General features: G+C 55.1%; 2 protein-coding genes across 6 annotated transcripts; both read right to left on the bottom strand.

Moving 5' to 3' along the window:
* Window positions 1–4,788: 4,788 nt before the first annotated feature.
* Window positions 4,789–9,422, bottom strand: LOC103345089 (keratin, type II cytoskeletal 7). 5 transcript variants are annotated; one of them, XM_051845530.2, is made up of 5 exons: window positions 9,346–9,422; window positions 7,578–7,703; window positions 5,886–6,094; window positions 5,596–5,717; window positions 4,789–5,262 (listed from the first exon to the last, which is right to left on the bottom strand). In XM_051845530.2, the coding sequence occupies exons 1-5, from the start codon at window positions 9,346–9,348 to the stop codon at window positions 5,132–5,134; spliced, it is 591 nt and encodes a 196-aa protein (XP_051701490.1). In that variant the 5' UTR covers window positions 9,349–9,422; the 3' UTR covers window positions 4,789–5,131. The 5 variants fall into 5 exon arrangements, with proteins under 5 accessions (XP_051701490.1, XP_051701493.1, XP_051701491.1 ...); XM_051845533.2 differs by having other exon boundaries at window positions 4,789–4,991; XM_051845531.2 differs by having other exon boundaries at window positions 5,596–5,627.
* Window positions 9,423–15,927: 6,505 nt separating this feature from the next.
* LOC100345838 (keratin, type II cuticular Hb6-like) lies at window positions 15,928–21,108 on the bottom strand. Its single transcript, XM_051845527.2, has 9 exons — window positions 20,662–21,108; window positions 19,837–20,045; window positions 18,955–19,015; window positions 18,448–18,543; window positions 18,091–18,255; window positions 17,753–17,878; window positions 17,284–17,504; window positions 16,636–16,667; window positions 15,928–16,274 (listed from the first exon to the last, which is right to left on the bottom strand). The coding sequence occupies exons 1-9, from the start codon at window positions 21,091–21,093 to the stop codon at window positions 16,162–16,164; spliced, it is 1,455 nt and encodes a 484-aa protein (XP_051701487.2). The 5' UTR covers window positions 21,094–21,108; the 3' UTR covers window positions 15,928–16,161.
* Between the last annotated feature and the right edge of the window lie 2,042 nt (window positions 21,109–23,150).

The raw sequence follows: 23,150 nt of genomic DNA, 5'->3' as shown, positions 1-23,150 counted from the left end.
TATAAGGGGTAGGATCAAACCAAGGTCTCCCTAACAGATGGAATTCTGAGCAGGACGGAGCCCCGGAAAGTTCCACAATGTGCAGTCGTCCTCGCCAGCCCTTGCGCTGTGACACCACGCAGCTCAGAGCAGGCCCTGTCAAAGGCCCAGTGTCAGGATCAGGTCCCAGCTCCACCCATCTCTCACTGCCCAGGGCAGTGACCTCGGCCCCTGCCGGAACTCTCCTCCCGGCCGTGGCCCCTCCTTCCTACCCCCGATCTCATCGGGGAGCTGCGGTCTCACCCTCTCACCTTCCCCTTGAACTCTGAACTCTGACCCTGCTCTTCTCCCCCTCCCCCAGCCCCCATGCCTGCACAGGTCCATGCAGAGGGTCAGGGCAGGACAGTCAGGAATCTGATATGAGGAACATGGAACATCTCTCTGTGTGGCCTCAAGCGAGTCACCTCCCAGCTCTGGGCCTGGGTGTATTCATGAAAGAAATAAAATTAGGGGGGCCAGTGCTGTGGGGTAGTGGGTAAAGCCGCCACCTGCAGTGCCTGCACCCCATATGCATGCCAGCTTGAGTCCCAGCTGCTCCACTTCTGATCTAGCTCTCTGCTAATACACCTAGGAAAGCAGTAGAAGATGGACCAGGCACTTGGACCCCTGCACCTTCGTGGGAGACCTGGAAGAAGCTCCTGGCTCCTGGCTTTGGATCGGCCCAACTTCAGCCATTGCAGTCATTTGGGGAGTGAACCAGCAGATGGAAGACCTCTCTCTCTCTCTCTCTCTCTCTCTCTCTCTCTCTCATCTGCCTCTCTGTAACTCTGACTTTCAAATAAATAAATAAATCCTAAAAAAAAAGGAAAGAAAATTAGGATTAGGGGCTACAGAGAAATCAGGTACCCAAGTTGCATGCAACTGTGCTGTGTGCTGTCTACTGATGCTTTTTAAAAGTTTAATTATCTGAAAGAGAGAGAGAGAGAGAGGTATGTCTTCCATCTGCTGGTTCACTCCCCAAATAACTCTAACAGCCATGGATACACCAGGCTGAAGCCAGGAGCCAGGAACTCCATCCGGGTCTCTCACACAGGTGGCAGTTCCCTAAGCCCTGGGGTCATCATCCACTGCTCCCCAGTTGCATCAGCAGGGAACCAGATAGGAAGAAGCAGAGCAGCTGGGGCTTGAACTGGGATGCTGGTGCCCCAAGTGGCAGCTCAACTCTCAGCACCAACACCCACTGGCCTCAACTCATTCTGTCACTTGATATCCACGGGCGGCTGTGATTGGAGCAGTATCATTGCTTCCAGATACATGCACACAGCCAGGTATCATCCATGTGTGTGTGCACACGCATTTCTTCCCTGTAGGCATGACTATGCATGTGAATTGTGTGTTGCAGAGGGGAGGATGTGTGGGTCCATGGGTACCTCTATGTGCTGGTGAGGCAGGGGTCACAGATGGAGAATACGGCTCAGGCGGGGTTAGTGATGGACAGGTGGCCCTGGGTGTCCGACAGGGGAGGCACCCTCTTGGGTTTAGCCCCCCTGTCCTCCTGCCCTACTGGCCCTGTGGCTCCAGCTGGGACCCAGGGAGGTCCCAGGGACTTGGACTTTGTAGCAACTTCTGCAAAGCGGCTCAGACCCCCTGCAAAGAACTCCAGTACGAGAAATGTTTGCTGCACCGATAAAACTCTTGCTGCATTTAAGCCTCTTTTCATTCTCAAACAACCCTACGGTGGATCCTATTCTACTTTGCAGGTGAATTTTGGCTCAGAGATTCAAAAAGGGGAGGGAAATAAAAGGCAAGAAAGAGATAAATCTTCACCCTTCAAATCCGGAGCAGGGCAGCATGGAGGCCCAGAAATCAGTGAGGATTTGGCCAAGGTCAGGGCGAGATTGGGAACCAGATGGAGACCCTTCCTTCTTACCGCAAGCTGGCGTGCTTGAGATCCATAGTCGGCTTGGCTGCAGCGTCTAACAGTGGGGAGAGAGGGCTCAGCACGTCCCAGAAACCAGGACTGTCGGGAGTCCCACTTGATTCAATTGGGGGAGACAGCCACTGCCAACAGAGCCAGAGGCACAGCCAAGGCAGGGACGGCAGGGGCAGGCTTGGTGCACCGAGTTCGGAAGTCACCCCACCACACACAGCCGGCGAGTGACTGTGCACAGATAAACGCCAGGGGGCGCTCTCCCACCCCAGGCTGGAATGGCCCGTGGTCCTGGGAGCTTTTCAAGAGCCCAACCCCAGATCACAAATTGCTACTGACGCACGTGGCCCTGGCCCCAGGAAAGACGCTTGGAGCCTGACCCTAACGCCCTTCAGGTCTCCTGAGCTGGCAGCAGGCAAGTCCAGACTTGGGGGGGGGGAGGGTCAGGGAGTTGTAAAAGGAAAGCATATGCAACCTGCCACGAGCTCCAGGGTACAGAATGAACACCCTAACTGCTTGCCCACAAGGCCTGGGAGATCACCCCTGCCCACGCGTCCTGCAGAGGTCCCTCCACGGGGGAGGGGAGGGGAGCTGGGAGACCATGGCCTTGAACAATCCCAGTACTTCATTAACACCCAGCAAAACGCAGGGCACACGGGGCTGCAGAATCTGGCTGAGCGGGTCTGCTTCCAGCTGGCAGGCAGCAAGCAACTGTTTGGCCCTGGGAGTGTTGGCGAGGCTATTTACACGGTGGGTGAAGGGCAGGGTTGATCCTGTCCCTCAGGTGAGTGGCCGCCTGCCAGCCAAGTTTCGGTTCCATTCCTCTGGCATGAGACCGTTCTGTTTACGGGGCCTTGGGGAGACCTGTTCTCCAAGCCGGGGAAGCAGGAAAGCAGAGTAGACACTCCGGCACTAGAATACCTTAAAAGGTAAAGACAGAGCCTCTGGCCAATGACACACACCGTACCCCACCCAGGGACATAAAAAGCAGGAACAATTGTTCTCAAGATGCATTGATGATGTCATCCTTTGTGCAATAGAAAAGAATTTGCGCTCACTCCACACTGCGTGGCCAGGAAAGAGCCTTTCTGGGGCCACCCCACACCCCAAAACTGGTCCACGCTCTGCCCCCCTAAACTCCGGGTGCCTTGTGAAAACTCAGACCAAACCACAACGTAGATTTGGCAATGGAGGCAGGGCCGGCACCTGTGTCTGGTTCCAAAGCCCGTGCTCCCCACCAGCATTGTTGTCCTGCTGCTACGCCGGCTCGGACATCACCTGCATGTTGAATGTCCCTCAGAGGACTGGGTGTGAAAGGTTTCGTCCCCCATGTGTGACATCACTGTCACTGAGAGGGCGGCAGTTGAATGTGTCACTGGAGAAAAGGCCGTGGAAGCCGTGGGGTTCATGTGTGAGGCAGAGAGTGGAGTGATAAGGCTTTATTGGGGACAGGACATCCGTCAGAACGGAGGGGACAGACAGAGAGCGCTCAGGGGGAGAGCGAGGTCACATGGTTGAATGGAGAGAATACACCTGGGCAGGCCAGGCGGGTGGCTCAGCAGAGAGGCAGAGGGCTGAGTGCACAGTCCGTTTGGACTCCCTAGGTTTTTAAGGGAGTCTGTTTACCCACCTCCCCCTCTCCTCCGGGACAAAGGATGGGGAGCCCTGGCAGAAGGGTTTGTTGTGTGAAAATTTGCAAATTCCTCCCCAGGTTTGCTGGTGCCTGGGCAGGGTAGGGGGCTTCCATTAGGGCATCTGCGAAGGTTTTATTGCCCCGTGTTATCAGGTCAGGTAAACCTTTTGGTCCTGAGGAGAGAGAATTCTCCTGGGAGTTTGCCTTGGGGTAAGGGCTGGGACCACCTGGGAGGTTTCCAGGGTCTGGGCAGGACTGTGAAGTACAAGATGCTGGGCTTCTGGGGCTTCCGCAGTGGGTGCTGGTCTCTAGGCCTGTCTCACACACACACACATAGGCTAATATATCTAACTTCCTGCCTAACAAATGCACCTGTGCCGTCTGGTGCTGGGCCTTAGGAGGTCCCTGGATTGAATGCGGTTGTTGGGGCGGAGCCCCCATGGCTGGATCCCTATGCTATAGACTCCCATGCCCCCCACCCACTACCTGACGCTCTGTGCCAACTCAGACTCCACCCACAAGAACACCATTGCCGGGGCCACACCAGTGTGGCTGCCCGATCTTGGACTGAGAACCTCCAGAACCGGGAGCCAAAATCAGCCTCTTTCCTTTACAAATAGCTCATCTCGGGGGATTTGCTGAGATGGTGAAAAGCTACCTAATACACCTGCCCACCCCCAGCACATGCTGTAAACCCAGAACCCGGGCCTGGGCCAGCCCCCTTCTGCAAGTACCCAGCAAGACAACAGCCCTGGCTCCCGTCCCTCTCTCTTCTCTGTCAGGTCTGTTTGCTATGGCCTGCACCCTCTGCTAGGAGTTCCCCACCAGAGAGCCAGACGGGCGTAGAGCCCTTGGGGGCCCTCAGGTCCCAGGAGCCAGTCTCTGAGCAGGACCCTAGGAGGCCATTGGATAAGTGTATTTGTAGAGTGGGTGGATGGCTAAATGAATGCAGTTCTCAGACTCTCCTCTGCCCAGAACAGCTGTCCACAGACCCCAGGCTGGAACGCCCGGCATGAATAAGCCCAGTCCCTCACTATCCCCTGGGCCCTTAAGCTCCGCCCCCAACATCCTTGTTCTGTAATATAAAATCTCCATAAACTTAGGTCCTCTGGGCCAGAATACCACCAGGGCAGGGTTGATTCCTAGTATTGTCCCCCACCTTCCTCACTTTTGATTCCCTCCCTCCAATCTGGCCAGTCCTATGTTTGCCCTGGGAAACCTGGGTTCAAACAGCCAGCCAGCTCAGTCCCCTGCACCACTTTTTATTGCAAAGGAGGAATCCTTGGGAAAAGGGGGGAGGAGTCAGTTCAGAGGAGCCGGGTGCTGGGCCCAGGTAAGCCACAGGCCACGCCCACCCGACAGCAGCAGCACCTGGGTATCTCTGCACAAGGGAACAGATCTGTCACGACTCTGCAAGCTATGCTATGCTCCAAGATCTGATTCTCCGTGCTGGCGGGGAGAGGGCAACAGAGAGAGGGGGCGGGTCAGCTCTGTGATGGGCGGCAGGGCAGAGTCTTCAGGGTAGAACCCGGAGTTCCTGGTCTCCGGAGTTGCTGGAGACTTCAACATCCAGGGGGGCTGTCGCAGCTCTAGTGTCCGGCACAGCCCGCGGAGCCGCAGAGCGCGCAGCCGCCGCCAGGGGCGCTCGTCTCCGTGGCCGGGAGCGGGTGGGCAGGGCCCGCGGTTGAGCCAGGCTCTGGGGCCGAAGCGCTGCTCGGGGCTGAGCAGACAGCAGCGTGGGAATGAGGAAGCCTTGCCGTGCCCCCACTGCCTGCCCCAAGGGAGGACACACAGTCTGCTCCTACACAGACCCTCCTCTCCACCGTGAGATAGATGTGCAATGCCCCCAAAGCAACAGACCTCGCGCCAACACAGCATCACCACCACCCCAAAGAGAAGAGACAGCCCCAACAAGACTGATGCACGGAGTCACAGACACACGGCCCGAAACACCCCGGTCTCCCTTCTGCAGAGCACGCTCAGCAGGCAGGGGTGTGGAGGTAAGGGCAGGCCGGACCCCCACGCACCCAAGCTGTGCCTTTTATTTACTCACCGATGCTCCGCGCCCCAAATCTCAGACCACGCCTGCGGGGAGAGGAAGGAAGCAGCTGAGTGAACCTCCAGGAGAACCACCTGCCACGTGGCGGGTATTCAGCCAGGACTTCCGGTTCATTCCTTTTGTAAGGCGGTGGGAGGAAGACTCAGCTCCGGGAAGACAGACCGCTGGGCACCCAGGTCGCCTCTCCCCACCTCCCTCGAGGCTGATGAGGATGGGGGTCACCTTGCAGCCCCCGACTCCTCCCTCACCTGTGGCCACCCCGGAAGTGCTTCTCCACCCCTCACCGGCTCTCCTCGCCCTCCAGCAGCCGCCGGTAGGTAGCGATCTCGAAGTCCAGACCCAACTTGACAATCATGAGCTCCTGGTATTCGCGCAGCTGCTGCACCATGTCCTGCTTGGCTCGCTGCAGGGTGGCCTCCAGCCAGGCCAGCTTGCCCTTGGCACCGTCCTCCCGCAGAGCCGGCTGGTCCTCGGCTTGCCCTCCTTTGCAGGGCTGGCAGTGAAGGGAAGACCAGAGACAGAAAGACATCCATGTCTCCTTCTCCTTCCCCTTCAAGGGTCCAGATCTCTCTCAGGGGCTGGAGGACCAGGGAGGGCATGGGGACCTGCCCATGGTGGTAAGGAGGGAGCATGCCTGTTGCAAAACTTGTGCATGGGTCTGTAGCAGCGTATGCAAACAACCCACCCACCTGTCTGCTCTCAAGGTGCAAGGTGGAGGTTTGGGGCCAGCCAACAGGGATGGCTGAGAGAGAGCCTTTAGACTCTAGTCTGGTGACACTGCTGTAAGAAGTGGCAGATGAGCCATGGGCACTGCACAGAGAAGGCTGCTGGGCAGGCAGATAGGAGTGGGGGGGAGGGGGGGAGAGAGAGAAAGAGAGAGAGAGAGAGAGAGAGAATGGGAAAAGGAAGGCAGCCCTGGGGGAACCTCGTCTTTCTAAGCTTGAGTCATAGATGCAAATGCCTGAAGGGGCCGGGCTGGCCAGAAACAGCAAGGTCAAGATCAAGGCCAAAGGTTCAACCCATCACAGGTGTCCAATTTATACAGAGAAAAACGCTCTCTCTCCCCATCTCCTGAAATCAGCAGGAACTCTTCATGTTTCCAGCCTTTCAATCCTCTGCCTTAGAGACCAAGGTGCGGCAGGCACCATTTCTCTTCTGGGAAAACAGTTGGGGTGGTGATAAACAGCCCAGGAAACCTCTTGCCTGGTTGACAAAGGATGCAGTTGGGAGTGGTGGGGACTGCGGCACCCCAGGAAGCAAACGCCCCCATGTGGAGAGGATAGAGGCCTCTCTCTTCCAGCCTCATATGATCGTGAGGGAATCACAATTTAACTTTGCCAAACCTTCACCCTTTTTTTTCCTGAAGAAAATTCCAGAAACTGAGTTTTAGATGGAACTCTCACAAATGTTAATAAATAATATACATACACACGCGTGTTATCACTGGGTACAAACAGGTGTATATATCCAGCCCTATCTACCTCTATGCTGACTACTTACCCACCTGGAGTTCCAGGTGAGGCCGGGCCTGGCACACCTGTGCGGACACAGCCCTGCCTGCTCAGACGTCCACAAAGTCCACCCAGCGCTTCCACAGAGACGGAGGCTACCCCTGCTGTGGGCTGCCCCGCCCCCCACTCTGCCAGGAAAGTTCCCCAGTGCCACGACACCAGCAGGTGGTTCTTTAGGAGAAGGGTATAAAGCCCTCCCCTGCCCCAGACAGGCCCAGGTTGGTTCTCGCAAGAGCAGGTGCTTGTGGCCGTCCCGTGTGTGGTGCCTTCTGCATGCACCTGTTCCCCTTTCTGCTAACCTGCCATCTTAGGCACGGCCTTCACCCCAGGACTGACAGCTGGGGCCCATATGTGAGCTAAAGAAGCCTTTCTACATTACCCAGTGGCAACTATGCTGTTGTAGTGACACAAAGTAGACTAAGACGTCCCCTCCCACCATCGCCGCCCCCACGCCCCATGCCTCACCTGACCCCTGGAGCTGTCCATCTCCACAGCCATCCGCTGGGTGGCCTGGTTGAGCCTGTCCAGCTCCTCCTTGCTGTACCTCGGGCTCTTCCTGTGCTTCTGGGTGGTCGCCTGTACCTCTTCACACTGTGGGGTGGAGGCAGCAGGACAGAGTGGGGTTTGGGGGATCGGATAGTGAAGACAACAGCACCTGTGACCCGGCCCCCCCTATGCAGTCCAGCCACCAGCTGTGTCACAGCCTCCTGCTGCCCCAGCCCTGAAATGGGGCTGATAAACTTCACGGTCTCCGAGGCAGGGCTGGGGACCCTTCGTCCTGCCAAGGGCCATTTGGACATTTATAATGTCATTGGCACACCTATAAAATGGTCCACGTCAAAGTTAGCCTGCTGTAGAGGTTTTGCACTTCCAGTTGCTTAGCAGGGCCAGACCAAGTGATTTCAAGGGCTAGGTGTTCTCCAGCCCTACCCCAAGGTTTGCTGGGGAAGTACTACGTACTCAGCTGGCACACGGGGCCTGGAGGTGCCCAGTGTCGCCTGCACCCAGGCACAATGGGAGATGAGGGAGGTGAGCGTCTTTTGAGGTAAGCTTTTAGACAGATATCATGCAGGGCTTATCCCAAAACAGGTTGGGAGTTAAACTTGAGCAAATAAATTATTCTAATTTACCTTATAGGACCATCAAAACTCATGTGAAAATCATTTAATAAAATTCACTGCTAATTCTCAGTTTTAAAGAAACTAAACATCTAGGCCTCCTTAACTCAGTCAATGCCATGAAACAGAGGCCAGTGCTGGGGCCAGCACTGTGGCAGAGCGGGTGAAGCTGCCGCCTGCAGTGCCAGCATCCCATATGGGTGCCGGTTCAAGTCCCAAGTCCCGGCTGCTCCACTTCCAATCCAGCTCTCTGCTAATGCACCTGGAAAGTAGTGGAAGATGGCCCAAGTCCTTGGGCCCCTGCACCTGCGTGGGAGACCCAGAAAAAGCTCCTGGCTCTTGGCTTTGAATCAGCCCAGTTCTGGCTGTTGTAGCCATTTGGGGAATGAACCAATGGATGGAGACTTTCTCTCTCTCTCTCTCTCTCTCTCTCTCTCTCTCTCTCTCTCTTCTCTCTCTCTCTCTCTCTCTCTCTCTCTCTGCCTCTCCCTCTGCCTCTCTGTAACTCTCCCTTTCAAATAAATAAATACATCTTTAAAAAGAAGCAGCAGCTGCCAGTGCCAGGCATCCTGGTTCCAGCTTCTCGCCCACTTCCAAGGCCATGGTGGGAGGGGCTGTCTCCAAGGGATGAAATCGGTGGGACTCTTCCCTTCCAGCCCCTTGCGTGCGGACAGTCACGTATGCACAGCGACTGGGGCTCTTCCCAAGCCTTTCCTGCCACCCGCTGGGAAGGGGCTTGATGCCCGTGGCGGCCCCTTGAGCTAGCCTCCGCTCCTTACCTCTTGCACACACAGGCAAGAACGTAGGGACCCGGGGGCGTGCCCTGGCTGCTGAGCCAGCCGGATGGCAATGTTTTAAGCCCATGCTCTTTGCTCTACAGCCTGAGGGCCCTTGGCCCAGATGGTGGGAACTGTTCACAGCAGCCTGGTGCTGGCAGGGTAGCAGCGAGTGGTGGGCACACCCAGCTGCTTCCCCTTGCACGCCCCTCCCTGCTCTCATGCCACAGGCCATGGACACAGCAGGCAAACTTGTGTCTCACTGGCTCCAGCAGATCGGAGCAAAATCCAATCCCCCCTAACCCCGTGTGACCAGTGAGTCCCACGGCTAAGCCTCACCATGGTGAAAGCAGCTGGCGCCTCCTACAAGCCCAGCTCCACGCCCGGTGCTCCTGGAATGCCGGCCTCTCTCCGGGGGGCTTTATGAGGTCATATTCTTACAGTCACAGAGTTCTCACCAGAGGCCTCAGGGAGCCCAGATGGGAAAGGACTGGGTGTTGAAGGAAAGTAGAGGAAGGAAAAAGCACTGGGGGCCGGGGTGGGGGGGATGTGTGGCACTAAGGGGGTTAGGCTTATGGGGTGGGCAGTGGGACAATGACCCCCTTCTGAAGGAGTGAGCTGGGGGCTAGGGAGCCCCACATGCTGCTTTTGTGTTACATTTTTCATGCACATGAAAAGGGTATTATCACGTGCAGTTCATGATGGAAGCAGCAGCAATCAGAAACCCCTGTGTGCCCACCACTGCCTCCAAACCCCACCCCACCCCCTCCCCAGGACCTTCTCCAATCCCAGTGCCTCTATCCTGACCCTGTCCCATCCCCTGGGGAGCCACCGTCCTAGAGTTTTATGCTAATGATCACCCAATCTTTCTTTTGGATGTATCGCATTGTACAGCCCTAAGCTCTTGTTCAATTTTGCCCACCTGCAAGGTTTATGTCAACAGAACTGCACGGCCCGCATGTTTGCATGACTCGCTTTTCTCCATCTGCGCTCTGCTTCTAGGATGCCTGGTATTCCAGGCTGTGAACCTGTAATTGTTGTGGGTTTTCCTGCAACGAGCAGTGCTGCTATGAACAGCTAGGCCCAAGCTGCTCGTGTACTTCTGCGGGAAGTTCCTCAGGGTTCTGGCGGCAGCCTTTCCTTTAAATTACAACTCAGGGGCAGGTGCTGTGGCATAGCAGGGAAAGCCACCGCCTGCAGTGCCAGCATCCCATATGGGCACTGGTTTGAGTCCAGGTTGCTCCACTTCCAATCCAGCCCTCTGCTATGGCCTGGGAAAGTAGTAGAAGATGGCCCAAATACGTGGGCCCCTGTGCCCATGTGGGTAACCTGGAAGAAGCTCCTGGCTCCTGGCTTCAGATTGGCCCAGCTCTGGCTATTGTGGCCATCTGGGGAGTGAACCATCAGATGAAAAACACACTCTCTCTCTCTTTCTCTCTCTCTCTCTCGCTTGCTCTACCTTTTAAATAAGTAAAGTTTTTGAAGAAATGGGCCAGTGCTGTGGTATAGCAGGTTAAGCCACCACGTGCAATGCCAGCATCCCATGTTGGAGCTACCTATTCAAGTCCCAGCTGCTCTGCTTCCAATCCAGCTCTCTGCTAATGCACCTTGGAAGACAGGGGAAGGTGGTCCAAATGCTTGGGCCCCTGTCTCTCATGTTGGAGACCCAGATGGAGTACTTGGCTCCTGGCTTCAGCTCTGGCCCTTATGAGCATTTCAGAGTGAACCAGTAGATGGAAGATTTCTCTCTCCCTCTGTGTGTGTCTCTGTATGTATGTATATATGTATATGACTCTGCCTTTCAAATGAATAAATGAATCTAATTTTTAAATATTTTTTCAAATGTGTTTCTTTTTCTTTTGCCCATTTTTCCCCATTAGGTGGTGGTGAACTTGTAGGTTCAACTACAAGTTATAAGTTCACCTAGCAGTTATAAAAATTCTTTATATTTGGGATATTACTGCTTTGTCACCCATCTGTACCACAGATATCATCTGCAAGTTCACGGCTTGTCTTTCCATTTTTCTTTTAAAGATTTATTTATTTATTTATTTATTTATTTGGAAGTCAGAGTTACAAAAGAGAGGAGAAGCAGAAAGAGAAAGAGATAGGTCTTCCATTCGCTGGTTCACTCCCCAGTTGGCTGCTATGGCTGGAGCTGCGCCGATCTGAAGCCAGGAGCCAGGAGCTTCTTCCGGGTCTCCCACACCAGTGCAGGGTCTCAAGGACTTGGGCCATCTTCTGCTGCTTTCCCAGGCCATAACAGAGAGCTGGATCAAAAGTGGAGCAGCCAGAACTCCAACTGGCGCCAATATGGGATGCCCGCACTGCAGGCAGCAGCTTTACATACTATGCCACAGTGCCAGCCCCTGTCTTTCCATTTTATATGTGGCTTATTTTGAGCAAGATCTCCCTAACTTTATGCTAAACATTTTCTCTGCTGTTTTAGTCATTCCCTAATCAAAGTCAGAAAGATACGCTCCAATTTTTCCTTCCGAAGATTTCAAAGTTTTCCTTTGACATTTCCAATCTTAGTTTGCTTGGAGTCAATTTTGTAGATAACGGAAGGCAGGGCTCCAGTGGCATTTTTTTTCCATAAGGAAAACCAATGTCTGGTTCTTCTTTTCCCTCTGATCTGCCATCAGCCTCTCTTGTACTCGCATGGGACAGGTGTAATATGAAAGCTATGCTATAAATATGAATAAAATTTAGGGGCTATCTGCTTTGGTCCATTGATCAATTTGTCTATTATGTGAATGCTGCACTGTCTTACTTATTATAACTTTATAATGATTGTAGCGTCTGAACAGGAGAGCACCCACTCATACTTCCTCATCAGTGCCTTGGCTATTCCCGACTTTCATTCCTCCCCATGAATGTTAGAACCAACTCAGCACAATGCGCATCAATCTTTATAATTTTACTCTAGTTGAATCAACTCTGAGGACCAGTTTCAGGATAACTGATCCCTTCATGATGACAAAGCTCCCTATCTATGAACATAGTATATCACCTCACTCGGCTGGATCTTCTGTATTATCGTTCATTGGCTATATAATGTTAACATTTTTCTAAATATAGGTTTTTCACTTACTTGTTGGGTTTATTTCTAAGTATCTTAAGACTTTAATCACTGCTTTATTGAGTTATTTAGTTGTAATTTCCTTTCAATAAAATGCATATGTGCTAGGAGTACAGTTCAACACCTGGGGCTTGATGTACATGCCATTTGAACAGCCATTGAGAAAAGATGTTGGCCATATCCATCATCTCAGAACGTTCCTTCATGTCCCACTGTCATCAATTTCCCTGCTACTACCCAGGCAACCATTGGTCTAACTTCCATCACTGTAGATTAGCATTGCTAATTGTTTTTTACTGTTTAATTTATTTGAAAGGCAGAGTTACAGAGAAAGAGGGATAGGAAGAGAGAAATGTTCAACCCATGGGTTCACTCCCCAAATGACCACAATGGCTGGACTAGACTAGACTGAAACTAGGACCCTGAAACTCCACCCAGGTCTCCCACATGGGTGCAGGGGTCCAAGGACTTGAATTAGCAGGGATCTGGGTTTGAAGTGGAACAGCCAGGACTTGAACCAATGCTCATAGGGGATGTGGCATCACAGGTGGCTGTGTCCTCCTGCACCACACCAGCCTCTAGTATTGCTACTTATGAAGAAAAGCACAGTTTATCTTTCTTGTCTGACTCCTTCCGCATTGCATAGTCTTTCTGAGATTGGCCTGTGTCAGTTCATGGGTTGGAGTTCCATCTTTCATCCTGCTGAGTGATAGCCATCATATGCCTGTGCCTTGCTTTGTTTATCCTTTGACCTGTTCATAAATGGGTGGGCCTTGCTGTATAGGAAGTCCTGTATAGAACTGGGTTTAAGTCAGTCCTCTGGCTCTCTGTCTCTATTTGTCCCATCTGGTCCTGTTGGAGATCCTTTATTCTTTTCTGTTGTTCCTTTCCTGTCTTCTTTTGGGTTAATTAAACTATTTTTTAATTTTTAGCTTTATTTAATCTATTGACTGTCGCAATATCATTTTGTTTTGCTTTCAGCGCTGTCTCTGGACCTGACCATATCCACCCCACCCTTACTCGATCAGTCTAGAGCTGCTGTTGTCCTTCTGCCCCTTCATAGCCGACATTTCACACTGCACACCAGTGCGGCTCATTTGCCCACCGCCAGCTCATTTGTGTAGCCGTGGCCAGCTCTTCGACTCCTACAGCCCTTGTTCAAGATGTCACTCCTTTTGCTTTCAACAGTCCATTGTTTGATGAGAAAATGACCAAACAAATAGTCCTTTATTTTTACCCACTGACCTGCTACTTCCAGGGGCTCCCACCTGTCCATGGGCTGCAGGCTCCAGGGTGTCACCCCAATCCAGCGGGTGCCACCCCAATCCAGGTGGTGTCACCTCCCTCCAGTGTCACTTCCCCCATCCTGAAGAAGCTCCATCATCAACTCCTCATGGTCACGTCGGGTGATAACACATCCACATGGCTTTTGTGTTTCCAAAATGTCTTCATTTCACCCTTGTTTTGAAGGATGTTGTTGCTGCTTTTTAATTCTTACTATCGCCTGATCTATATCATTTCTGGGAATGGGTTGGTGATTTTTCTTGCTTTCTTTGTTTTCTTGTGTGTTATATGGTCTTCCCTGCCCCCTCCCATCCCTGGTTTCTTTGAAGCTTTTTCTAAATCTCAGGGACTCAAGATTTTCAGTAAGGTGTGCCCATATATGGTATGCTTTTCATTTAACGTGCATAGGGTTCCCTGAGATCTTGGGGGTGAGGTTTTTGTCAACTATGGGACATGATTTCTTCAAATACTTCCTGCCTCGTTCTCACCCTCTTCTCCTTCTGGAAGTCCTCTGACGTGTATGCTAGACTATTTGATATCGTCCCACAGGTCCCTGGGGCTCTGGTTTTTTTTTCTCCAAACTATTTTCTCTATGTTGGAATATTTCTGTCTGTCTGTCCTCAGGCTGACTGCCCCTGTGGGCAGGACAAGAACATGGCAGAAGCTGCTGTCTGAACATCAGAAGTTAAGTACATCGCCACACCCAGCCAGCTCCAGCCAGCGACCAGAGATGGAAACAGCAGGTTCCCACTGGCTGATTGCATGCCCTGCTGTTTCCACCAACATCCTGTGAGGCATATGCATGAAAACTTCAAGTGACCCAAAACCTGTTTACTCACTGTCACTCTTTCTCTCTCTCTCTCTCTCTCTCTCTCTCTCTCTCTGCCCAACTCTTCATCCCTGCCCTGGATGACCCAGGAGCAGACAACTGCCCTCTCCACTCGTGGGGGCTGACCGCCCAGGATCTGTGTGTAAGAAGTCTGAACTGATTTCCTAGCATGGATATGTATTAAATTTGCACTTTCCTGGGAGCTGGTGTTGTGGCACAGTGGGTTAAGCTGCCACCTGCAACCATGCCGGCATCCCATATCTGAGTCCCTGCTGCTCCACTTCTGATCCAGCTCCCTGCTAAACATGCGTGGGAAAGCAGCAGAAGATGGTTCGAGTGCTTGGGCCCCTGCACCCACGTGGAAGACCTAGAAGAGGCTCCTGGTTCCTGGCTTCGGATCAGCCCAGCCCTGGCCATTGCGGCCATTTGGGGAGTGAACCATCGGATGGAAGACCTCTTTCTCTGTCTTGCCCTCCCAGTAACTCTGCCTTTCAAATAAATATTTTAAAAATTAATTAAAACATCTTGGGACCTCTGTTAGTGTAATTCAGTAGGAGAATCTTTACAAGTTCAGGGATTTGCATGGAGCCTTTGAACTTGAGAGGAGGATGGAAAAAGGTGAACTTGATGAGCCTGTGAGACAGAGGGTGTCCTGGAGGTCGGGCAGGAGGAGGGCTGAGTTTCGTTTCTCTGCAGACACACAGATCGGTGTTAGCAAGCCAAGGTGAGGCCAGTCTTCTGCAGAGTGAGCCCCCTGCTCTGCCACCCTCTCTGATGGGGCATGGGGGGGGGCATTAATAATACACAGAATCTTAGAGACCATCTCACTCCAGAAACTCCATCTGGGTCTCCCACATGGATGCAGGGGCCCAAGCACTCGAACCATTTTCTGCTGCTTTCTTGTGCTTTAGCAGGGAGCTGGACGGGAAGTAGAGCAGCCGGGACTCAAACCAGCGCCTATATGGGATGCTGGCACTGCAGGCTGTGGCTTTACCCGCTCTGCCACAGCTCCAACCCCAAGGCAGTGTTTGTAAACAGTGCAACATTCACAGAGATACCTCGGGGGCAACTGGAATCCTCAGAGGTGAATTTGCTTGCTCCTCTAACACGGCTCAGTGCCTGCCAGGAGCCAGACCTGTTCCAGGAACTTGCAAGTGCAGCTCCAGAAGCTGTGAGCTCTCAATGCACACAGACCCAGAGGTCACAAATGAAAGCAGTACAGTCGGTCGTGGGGCAGGTGTTTAGCTTAACGTTTAAGATGCCCACAGCCCGTATCAGAGCGCCTGGCTTTTCTACTCAGCTCCGGCTCCTGACTCCAGCTTCCTGCTAATGGGAGCCCTGAGAGGCAGCAGCTGGGCTCCTGCCCCATGGGAAACCTAGCTTGAAACCCCTGCCTACGACTCTAGGCCTGACTCCTTAGGGCATTTGGGGAGTGAACCAGTGAGTGGAAGCTCTAGCTCCCTTCCTGTATGTGTGTGTGTGTGTGTGTGTACCTTTCTCTCACTCGCTGTCCTTCTCTCAAATAAATAAACATTTAAAAAAAAAAGCCACATGGCTGTGCTGAGTGTCCTCCTGGAGACCCCACCCATCCCCTCCAGGCCTGAAATGAGGAACAGGAAGATTGACGAGTGTCACCGACGGGTTGCAACTTTATTTTCAGCAAAGAAAAGCAGGAAGGAAGGGACTTGTGAGAGACCAAGCGGGGGGGGGGGGGGGGGGAGCAGGGGTAGGGGGAAGGGGCCTGGGAGATGCTCACGGAGAGGCTGTCCCCCTCATGAGGGCAGGTGGCCCCGTGTCCTGTCACGCCTCTCAGCAGCTCTCAGTCCAGGGAACAGCCCACACAGCAGGGACCCAGAGCAGGGAAGACAACCAGCAGCTGCGCCCCGCTCCCAGGCTGCTGGCAGCCAGGCAGGACAGAAGGGCCACCTGGCATGCACCGGGAGGGTGACAGCCTCAAGCCCTAACACTTCTTGCAGCAGCTGCCACCCGCACCCATCCCACGGGAGTCGATGCCGCAGGTGCGGGTGGTGGAGAGGCTCCCACACACAGCTCCACCCCGGGAGCTGCTCACACCTGCATGGAGACAGCCATAAATCAGAACCGTAGGTGGGGGCGGGAGCTGCTCCCATTCAGCCCCACCTCCCACCAGAGCCCCCGCCCTGGGAGCCAGAAGCGCTCAAGAATATGGCCAAGTGTGTTTGGACAAGGAGGAAAGCAGAGCATCCCATGACTGGGGGGCGGGGCAAATAGGACTGATTGGCTGACGGGTGTGCGCCGAGGGAGGAGTGACTCAACACGGGACAGCCTGCTCCATAACTGTGAGGCTATAAAGGACCAGAGCCACTGCCCCCCAGGATCTCTCCACCCCTACATCCAAAAAGTTCTCCCTGCTGTCTAACTTCAGTGCCTCTCTTTGGGGGCCCAAATAACTCACAGACATTCACAGCACGGATGCCTTCACATAGCCTGGTGCAGGAAAGAAAAGGCAGCGTTAGCACTGGGCGTTAACTCCCGACAAGGCTCCCGGAAACGCGGGCTCACCAGCTCTGAACCTAGCCCCCCAAGGAGTCGTCCAAGCAAACAAGATCTGGGGTCCAGCACCCCTCCAACCTGTCCACAGAGAGCACATGGGGCAGGTGCCCCTAGACCCAGGAAAGCCTGCGGGATCAACCCATATCCCTTCAGCTGCCCCACAAGAGTTCAGGGCAAGGCTGTAACTTGGAGCTATGTCTGCAGTTCCCCATCCTTCTAGAAATACACCTTTCTCTTTGCCCGTTCAGTACAAGGCCTCTTTTTATCCTGACCCCAAGCTCCGTTCAGCTCCCAAGAGCCAGGGTAAACATCCACCAGATGTTCTGTTTTCTATCCCAGAGACCCGGTGTCATTTACCAGCTGTTCACCAGCTGTGACCCAAATCATGCCAGAAACCTGAAGCCCCTGAACCTCAATTAAGATCACTCTCATTGAGCCACCCCCAGGAGCACAGAGGGGTGCTGAGAGCATTCCAAGATGGCTGCAGGAGGAGAGAGCCTGGAGCAGGTGCATGCAAATTAGACTCCGCCCAGCTACTCTGTGGACCCACCTGTGTTCCTCGCCCTCCAGCAGGCGGCGGTAGGTGGCGATCTCGATGTCCAGGCCCAGCTTGGAGTTCATCACCTCCTGGTACTCCTTGAGCAGGCACGCCATGTCCTGCTTGGCCTTCTGCAGGGCGGCCTCCAGCCCTGCCAGCTTGCTCCTGGCATCATTCAGTGCCCCTTCACCCTGCTGCTCAGACTGCGTCACGGCCGCCTCCAGCTTGGTGTTCTGGGGACCCGCAAGAGAACAGGCTGGGTTCTGCTCCCTGGGCCTCTCTGCCCCTGGCCTGGGCTGCTCCAGGCTCTCCCACCCAGCCGGGAGCATCCCCCCTGACAAGGCCCCTGGCCATCCTCACCCGGTCTCCCTGAGCGACCACCACCAGGGACTCCAGTCTGGCCAATGGGCTGGAGGGCGAGTGCTGGGGTTCCCACAGGGCTCGGGCCCCGTCGCTCCGGCCCCGGCACAGCTGGCCGTACCTGGCACTTGGCGTTCTCCACCTCGGCCGTCAGCCTCTGGATCATGCGGTTCAGCTCGTTGATCTCCTCCTTGGTGCGGCGCAGGGTCTCCCCGTGCCGGATCACCGTGGCCTTCATCTCCTCGCACTGCGGGGGGGGGGGGGGGCACAGGTGCCCCTGAGGCTCAGCACCCACGAGCCCTGCCCTCAGGTCAGCACCACCAGGATGGCGCGGGTTGAACAGTGCTCAGCCTGTGCACCCACACGGGGCGGCCTGTTCTCACCACCCTCAGGGGGCCGCACCCCAGCCTTCTCCAGGGACACCCTGTGTCCCTCCCACTTGGTGCCCCGGCGGCTCACCTTGCTGCGGTACCAGGACTCGGCCTCAGCCCGGCTGCGGGTGGCGATGTCGTCGTACTGAGCCTTGATCTCAGACAGAATCGAGTCCATGCTTAGGTCCCGGCTGTTGTCCATCTTGACCACGACCGAGGTGTCGGAGATGTGGGCGTGCAGCACGCGGATCTCCTGCAGGGCCAACAACCATTCCCATCACCTGTGCCGGCCAAGCCAGAGCCACCCAGAGCAGAGTCCCCATCCCTCCCACATGGAGCCACCAAAACCCTCAGGCCACCAACCCATTCCATCTCCTCAGCACACAGACTGGCGTAGCACAGAGACAAGAGGAGGTGGCCCAAGTCCTCCATGCCCAGTTCTCACCTCCTCATACAAGGCCCTCAAGAAACTTATCTCCTCCACCAGACTGTGGGCATTGGCCTCCAGGTCTGCCTTGCACGCATAGGCACCGTTGACCCCCTGCAGAAAAATGTCAGTCCTGAGCTGCTGCAGATGTGGGGACCCCAGAACCCCACCCAGGGACCCCAGCACCCCACTCCCAGGCCCACCCAGCAAAGGCCCCAACCCCATTCCCAGCCCTGCAAGCTGTAGGCATGGATTCAGAAGTCAGGAGTGCACGCTCCCCTCCAAGCCCCCAGTGTAATGGAGTGAGGGAGTTTGGGCCATTCGCCCACCACACTGCGACCTCTCTCTAAAGAATGACCCAGAGAATTCCTGCCCTGAGGAACCACTGCGGGGCCAGGGAGGAAATGCCCTCGGTGGGGAAGCACAGGAGCTTATTAACCAAGGGCAGGAGAACTGGCTGCCCCCCCCACCCCCCGAGACAATGCCGGAGTCTCCCGCTGGGGGCGCACGCACAGGCTCACCCACCTGCTTGATTCTGACAAGCTCGTTCTCCGCTGTGGCCCTCAGAGCCACCTCCTCTTCATACCTGTAGCAGGGAAAAGGATTGGGGACAAGGAGATCATTCCCAATTTTACTGGTAATGGGACGGGGCGGGGCGGGGAGCCACTGCTGCTGGGCCGGTCACGTCCCTCCCCCACCCACATCCCCAGGAGGATGCTCCTCTCACTTGAGAAGACACTGTTGTTTTGTTTTGTTTTGTTTTGTTTTGACAGGCAGAGTGGACAGTGAGAGAGAGAGACAGAGAGAAAGGTCTTCCTTTGCCGTTGGTTCACCCTCCAATGGCCGCCGCAGCCCACCGTGCTGATCCGATGGCAGGAGCCAGGTGCTTCTCCTGGTCTCCCATGGGGTGCAGGGCCCAAGCACTTGGGCCATCCTGCACTGCACTCCCTGGCTACAGCAGAGAGCTGGCCTGGAAGAGGGGCAACCGGGAGAGAATCTGGTGCCCCAACCGGGACTAGAACCCGGTGTGCTGGCACCGCAAGGTGGAGGATTAGCCTAGTGAGCCGCAGCGGTGGCCAAGAAGACATTGTTTTTAAAGATCCTGGTTTTGTTAGTATTTGATATAAAATATGACTTACTGAGCTTAGATCTAGAAAAGTGAGTGGAAGCCAGAAAATGAACCAGTGAGTGAGAACCATGGAGCCAGAGGGTGTCCCGATCTGGGGTCCCCAGAACCTCGCACGATGATGGAAAATGGAAAAAGTTTGGGTGAGGTTTAGGGGGAGGCAGGGCAGAGGGGAACACGGTCCTTGTCCTGAGAAGTCCGGAAGGAAATGGGAAAGGCCCTTCCTTGGCTCTGTCTTCCTGTCACAGCCCACACAGCGGACACAAGCACAGGGCACTCACTTCTTCTTGTAGCCCTCCAGCGCCTCCTGCACACGGTTGAGCTCGGAGGCCAGCCGCCCGCTGTCGGCCTCCACGTGCTCGGCCTCCCGCCGCAGCGTCTCGATGTAGCCACTGAACAGCGGCTCCAGGTTGCTCTTGCAACACTTGCGGTTCTGGATGAACTGCAGCTTGGTCTCCAGCAGCTTGTTCTGCTGCTCCAGGAAGCGCACCTGCCGCCCAGAGGCACAGCCATAGGGTCCCCCATCCACCTACCATCCTGCAAGCTCCACCACCCGCCTACCCAGCCTCCACACTCGCCCCTCCCTTCCCCATGTCCAGCGCTCACTCCTTCTCTTGCAGTGACCCGGATGCCAGCATTCATCCTAGCATCCCATAATCAAGTGCAGGAGCCCTTTCTTACGTCCACGAGGATTCAAATCCTTGTCTCTAGCTGCCGCTCCTATAGACGCACGCCTGTCTGTTGTGAGATTGCTCAGGCCCCAGTGTGTGTGTGTGTGTGTGTGTGTGTGTGTGTGTTCAGTGCCCCTGAGAGCAAGGTCATCCCACAGAACTGCTCCTGCTTCTTGTGTGTCTGCTATGCATATGTTGCCTCCTCCATCTGACAGGCAGTTCCAAGCCTTGTCCTCGTCTCTCTGCAGGCATATAAAAGCAGTGCTATTAGATCAGTAGCCCCTGTCCTATCCCCCATCTCCCTGGGTCTGTCTGAGCCATGGAGGAGGTGTGCACCTCCTCCATCAGATGCATTGGTTGCGTGGAAACGCCAGCAAGCTTTCTATACCTAGCCCAGGACCTGGGGTGAGGCAGGGTGCGACCCAGGACACCGACCTTGTCGATGAAGGCGGCGAACTTGCTGTTGAGGCCTCTGATCTGCTCCTTCTCCTCGTGCTTCACGCACTGCGCGTTGGGGTCGATCTCCAGGTTGAGGGGCGTCAGGAGGCTCTCGTTAACCGACACGGTGGTGATTCCGGGAGCGCTGGGCCTGCACACGCCGCCCGAGCGGTAGCCAAAGCTGCGCCCACAGGAGCCGGCGCGGAAGCCTCCGCCACAGAGGCTGCGGCTGCCGAAGCCCCCGCTGAGGCCGCGGTAGCAGGCAACGCCGCGGTAGGGGGCGGCGGTGATGCAGCAGCGGCCTGGCCGGGGCCCGCAGGCCGAGGCGCAGCTGAAGGTGCGGCCAAAGCTGTGCCTCTGGGCGGACACACAGCAGCTGGTGGTGCGGGCTCCGCTGCGGGAGCTCAGACAAGAGGATCGGCAAGTCATGGCGACTCTAGGCTGGTGGAGATGAAGCCGGAGGAAGCAGAGGATCTTGGTCTCTCCCTCGTTGTCTGCCCTTTTATAAGGCCGGACACCCTGGGTTGTTGGCCGCTCTGTGGAGTGGCCGTTTGGTCACCTTTATGGGCTTGGGGAATGTCACTGTCATTTCTCCTGTCTCCTGCGGCCACATCATCGCAATGGAGCTTTGGAAAATCTTACACTTGGGCAGTTCCAGGCTTCTGGCAGCGTTTGTCCAATTGCTGAAGCCCCTGGGGGCCTGGAGCTCTGCACTTTGCTAGATGAGGAAGGAGGGGGAGGGACGCTGGGCTTGGCTGCTTCCTCTGGCATTGACAGCTGGACTCATAACCTGCCCGTCTCTCTGTTTTGAACACAAGCTGAGCTGTGGAGGTGAGGCTTCCAGGGAATGAGCCTCCAGGGGTGCCCCAGGCACAGTCCTCACACGGCCTGCAGATGCTGCATCCCTGGCGTGGCAGAGGGAGGTGTGGGAAAGCCAGCCACACGGCCGGAAAGGGTCTTGCTCTTCCTGTCACAGGACCCGTGCTGCTGGTGGATTTCTGTCCACATCTGCTCTGAGGATCCCAAAGGCCCCGCCTGCCCCCCTCCAACCCTTCTTGGGTGCCTGCAACTGGGTGTCACCCCCAATCCAGCCACACACACACACACACACACACAGGGCCATGCTCTGGGCACTCTGTGGGAGTGAGCTCTGGGCTCAGCCCACCAGAGCCAGGACCGAGAGGGTAGGTCTGGGAGTCCCCAGCCAGCATCTGTGTTTGGGAAGCCCCAGGCCCCAGACCTAGAAGAGCAGGCCAGGGGGTAGGGGGCTCTGGATGGCTCCTAGGGCAGGCAGCTGGGGTGAGCAACGGGCAAGGGAAAAATAATAACAATAATCATGGCAACTACAGCTTACTGGCCTTGGGCTATGCAGCAGGTGTTGTGTTAAAGTTTTACATGTGCACCTCACTCCATCCTCACCGTGTCCGTGGGCAAGGTGGAAAGATATTTCTTTTTTTTTCTTTTTTCCTAAGGTGGAGTGACTGATTAATAGATACAGAGTCTCTCTCTCTCTCTCTTTTTTTTAATTTTCATTTTATATGAAAGGCCTAGAAACACAGAGAGAATGAGACAGACACAGAGACACAGAGATCTTCCACCCACTACTAGTTCATTCCCCAAATGGCCACAACAGCCAGTTCTGGGTCCGGCCAAAGCCAGGAGCCAGGAACTCCATTTGTATCTCCCACATGCAGGGCAGGGCCCCAAGCACTTGGGCCACCTTCTGCTGCTTCCCCCCTGGGTGCATTAGCAGGGAGCTGGATTGGAAGCAGAGCAGCCAGGACTCGAACCAGTGCTCCAATATGGGATAAAGGCATCCCAAGCAGTGGCTTCGCCTGTGGCACCACAACATCAGCCCAGGAAGCATCCTAAGCCCAACCCGTCCATCCTCCAAGTCCACCTTCTGGCCTCAGCCTGCCTCCTTCCCTCTGCCCCCAGCCAGTCCCTAGTTCTCAGCCAAAGTGAGCTCCCTACTGGTCTCCCATGCTCCCGCCTCCCTCGCTTTGCATCTTTGCTCCCGCCTTCCTGCTCTCCCTGAATCCTCCCCCTCCCTCTCTCATCTGGGCACTTCCAATTCCTCGCATGCTTCAGGTACAACCAAGGCATCACGTCTCCAGGGACCCTTCCCCAACCTCCCAGCACTAGAGACTCGCTGTCCCATTTAGCTGGACCCCCCTGGGTTAAGTTGCCCTGCATGGTGCCTGCCCCCGCCTGGGCCACACAGTCCTTCCCTGCATACACTGAGCCTGGCTCCTGATGGGTGCTCCCTGCCTTGAACTGACTTCTGGAACCAGTGACCCCGGTCGCGGGGGCAGGGAACCCGCTTTCTCCAATAGACTGGCATGCCAGAGAGAAGAGGCAAAGCGAAGTGACTTCTCCAAGATCTGGTCAACTTAATTGCAGCTCTCCCATCTCCCTGGATTTAAAATACACTGGGCTGTGTGGACAAGCGCTGAGTGGTGACCCTCAGGGACTGGGGTATGGAC

This window comes from Oryctolagus cuniculus, chromosome 11, assembly GCF_964237555.1.
Source record: "Oryctolagus cuniculus chromosome 11, mOryCun1.1, whole genome shotgun sequence".
NCBI classification, from domain to species: domain Eukaryota; kingdom Metazoa; phylum Chordata; class Mammalia; order Lagomorpha; family Leporidae; genus Oryctolagus; species Oryctolagus cuniculus.
Note: the sequence above shows the minus strand (reverse complement) of the source record. Positions and strands in the feature narration are given on the sequence as shown.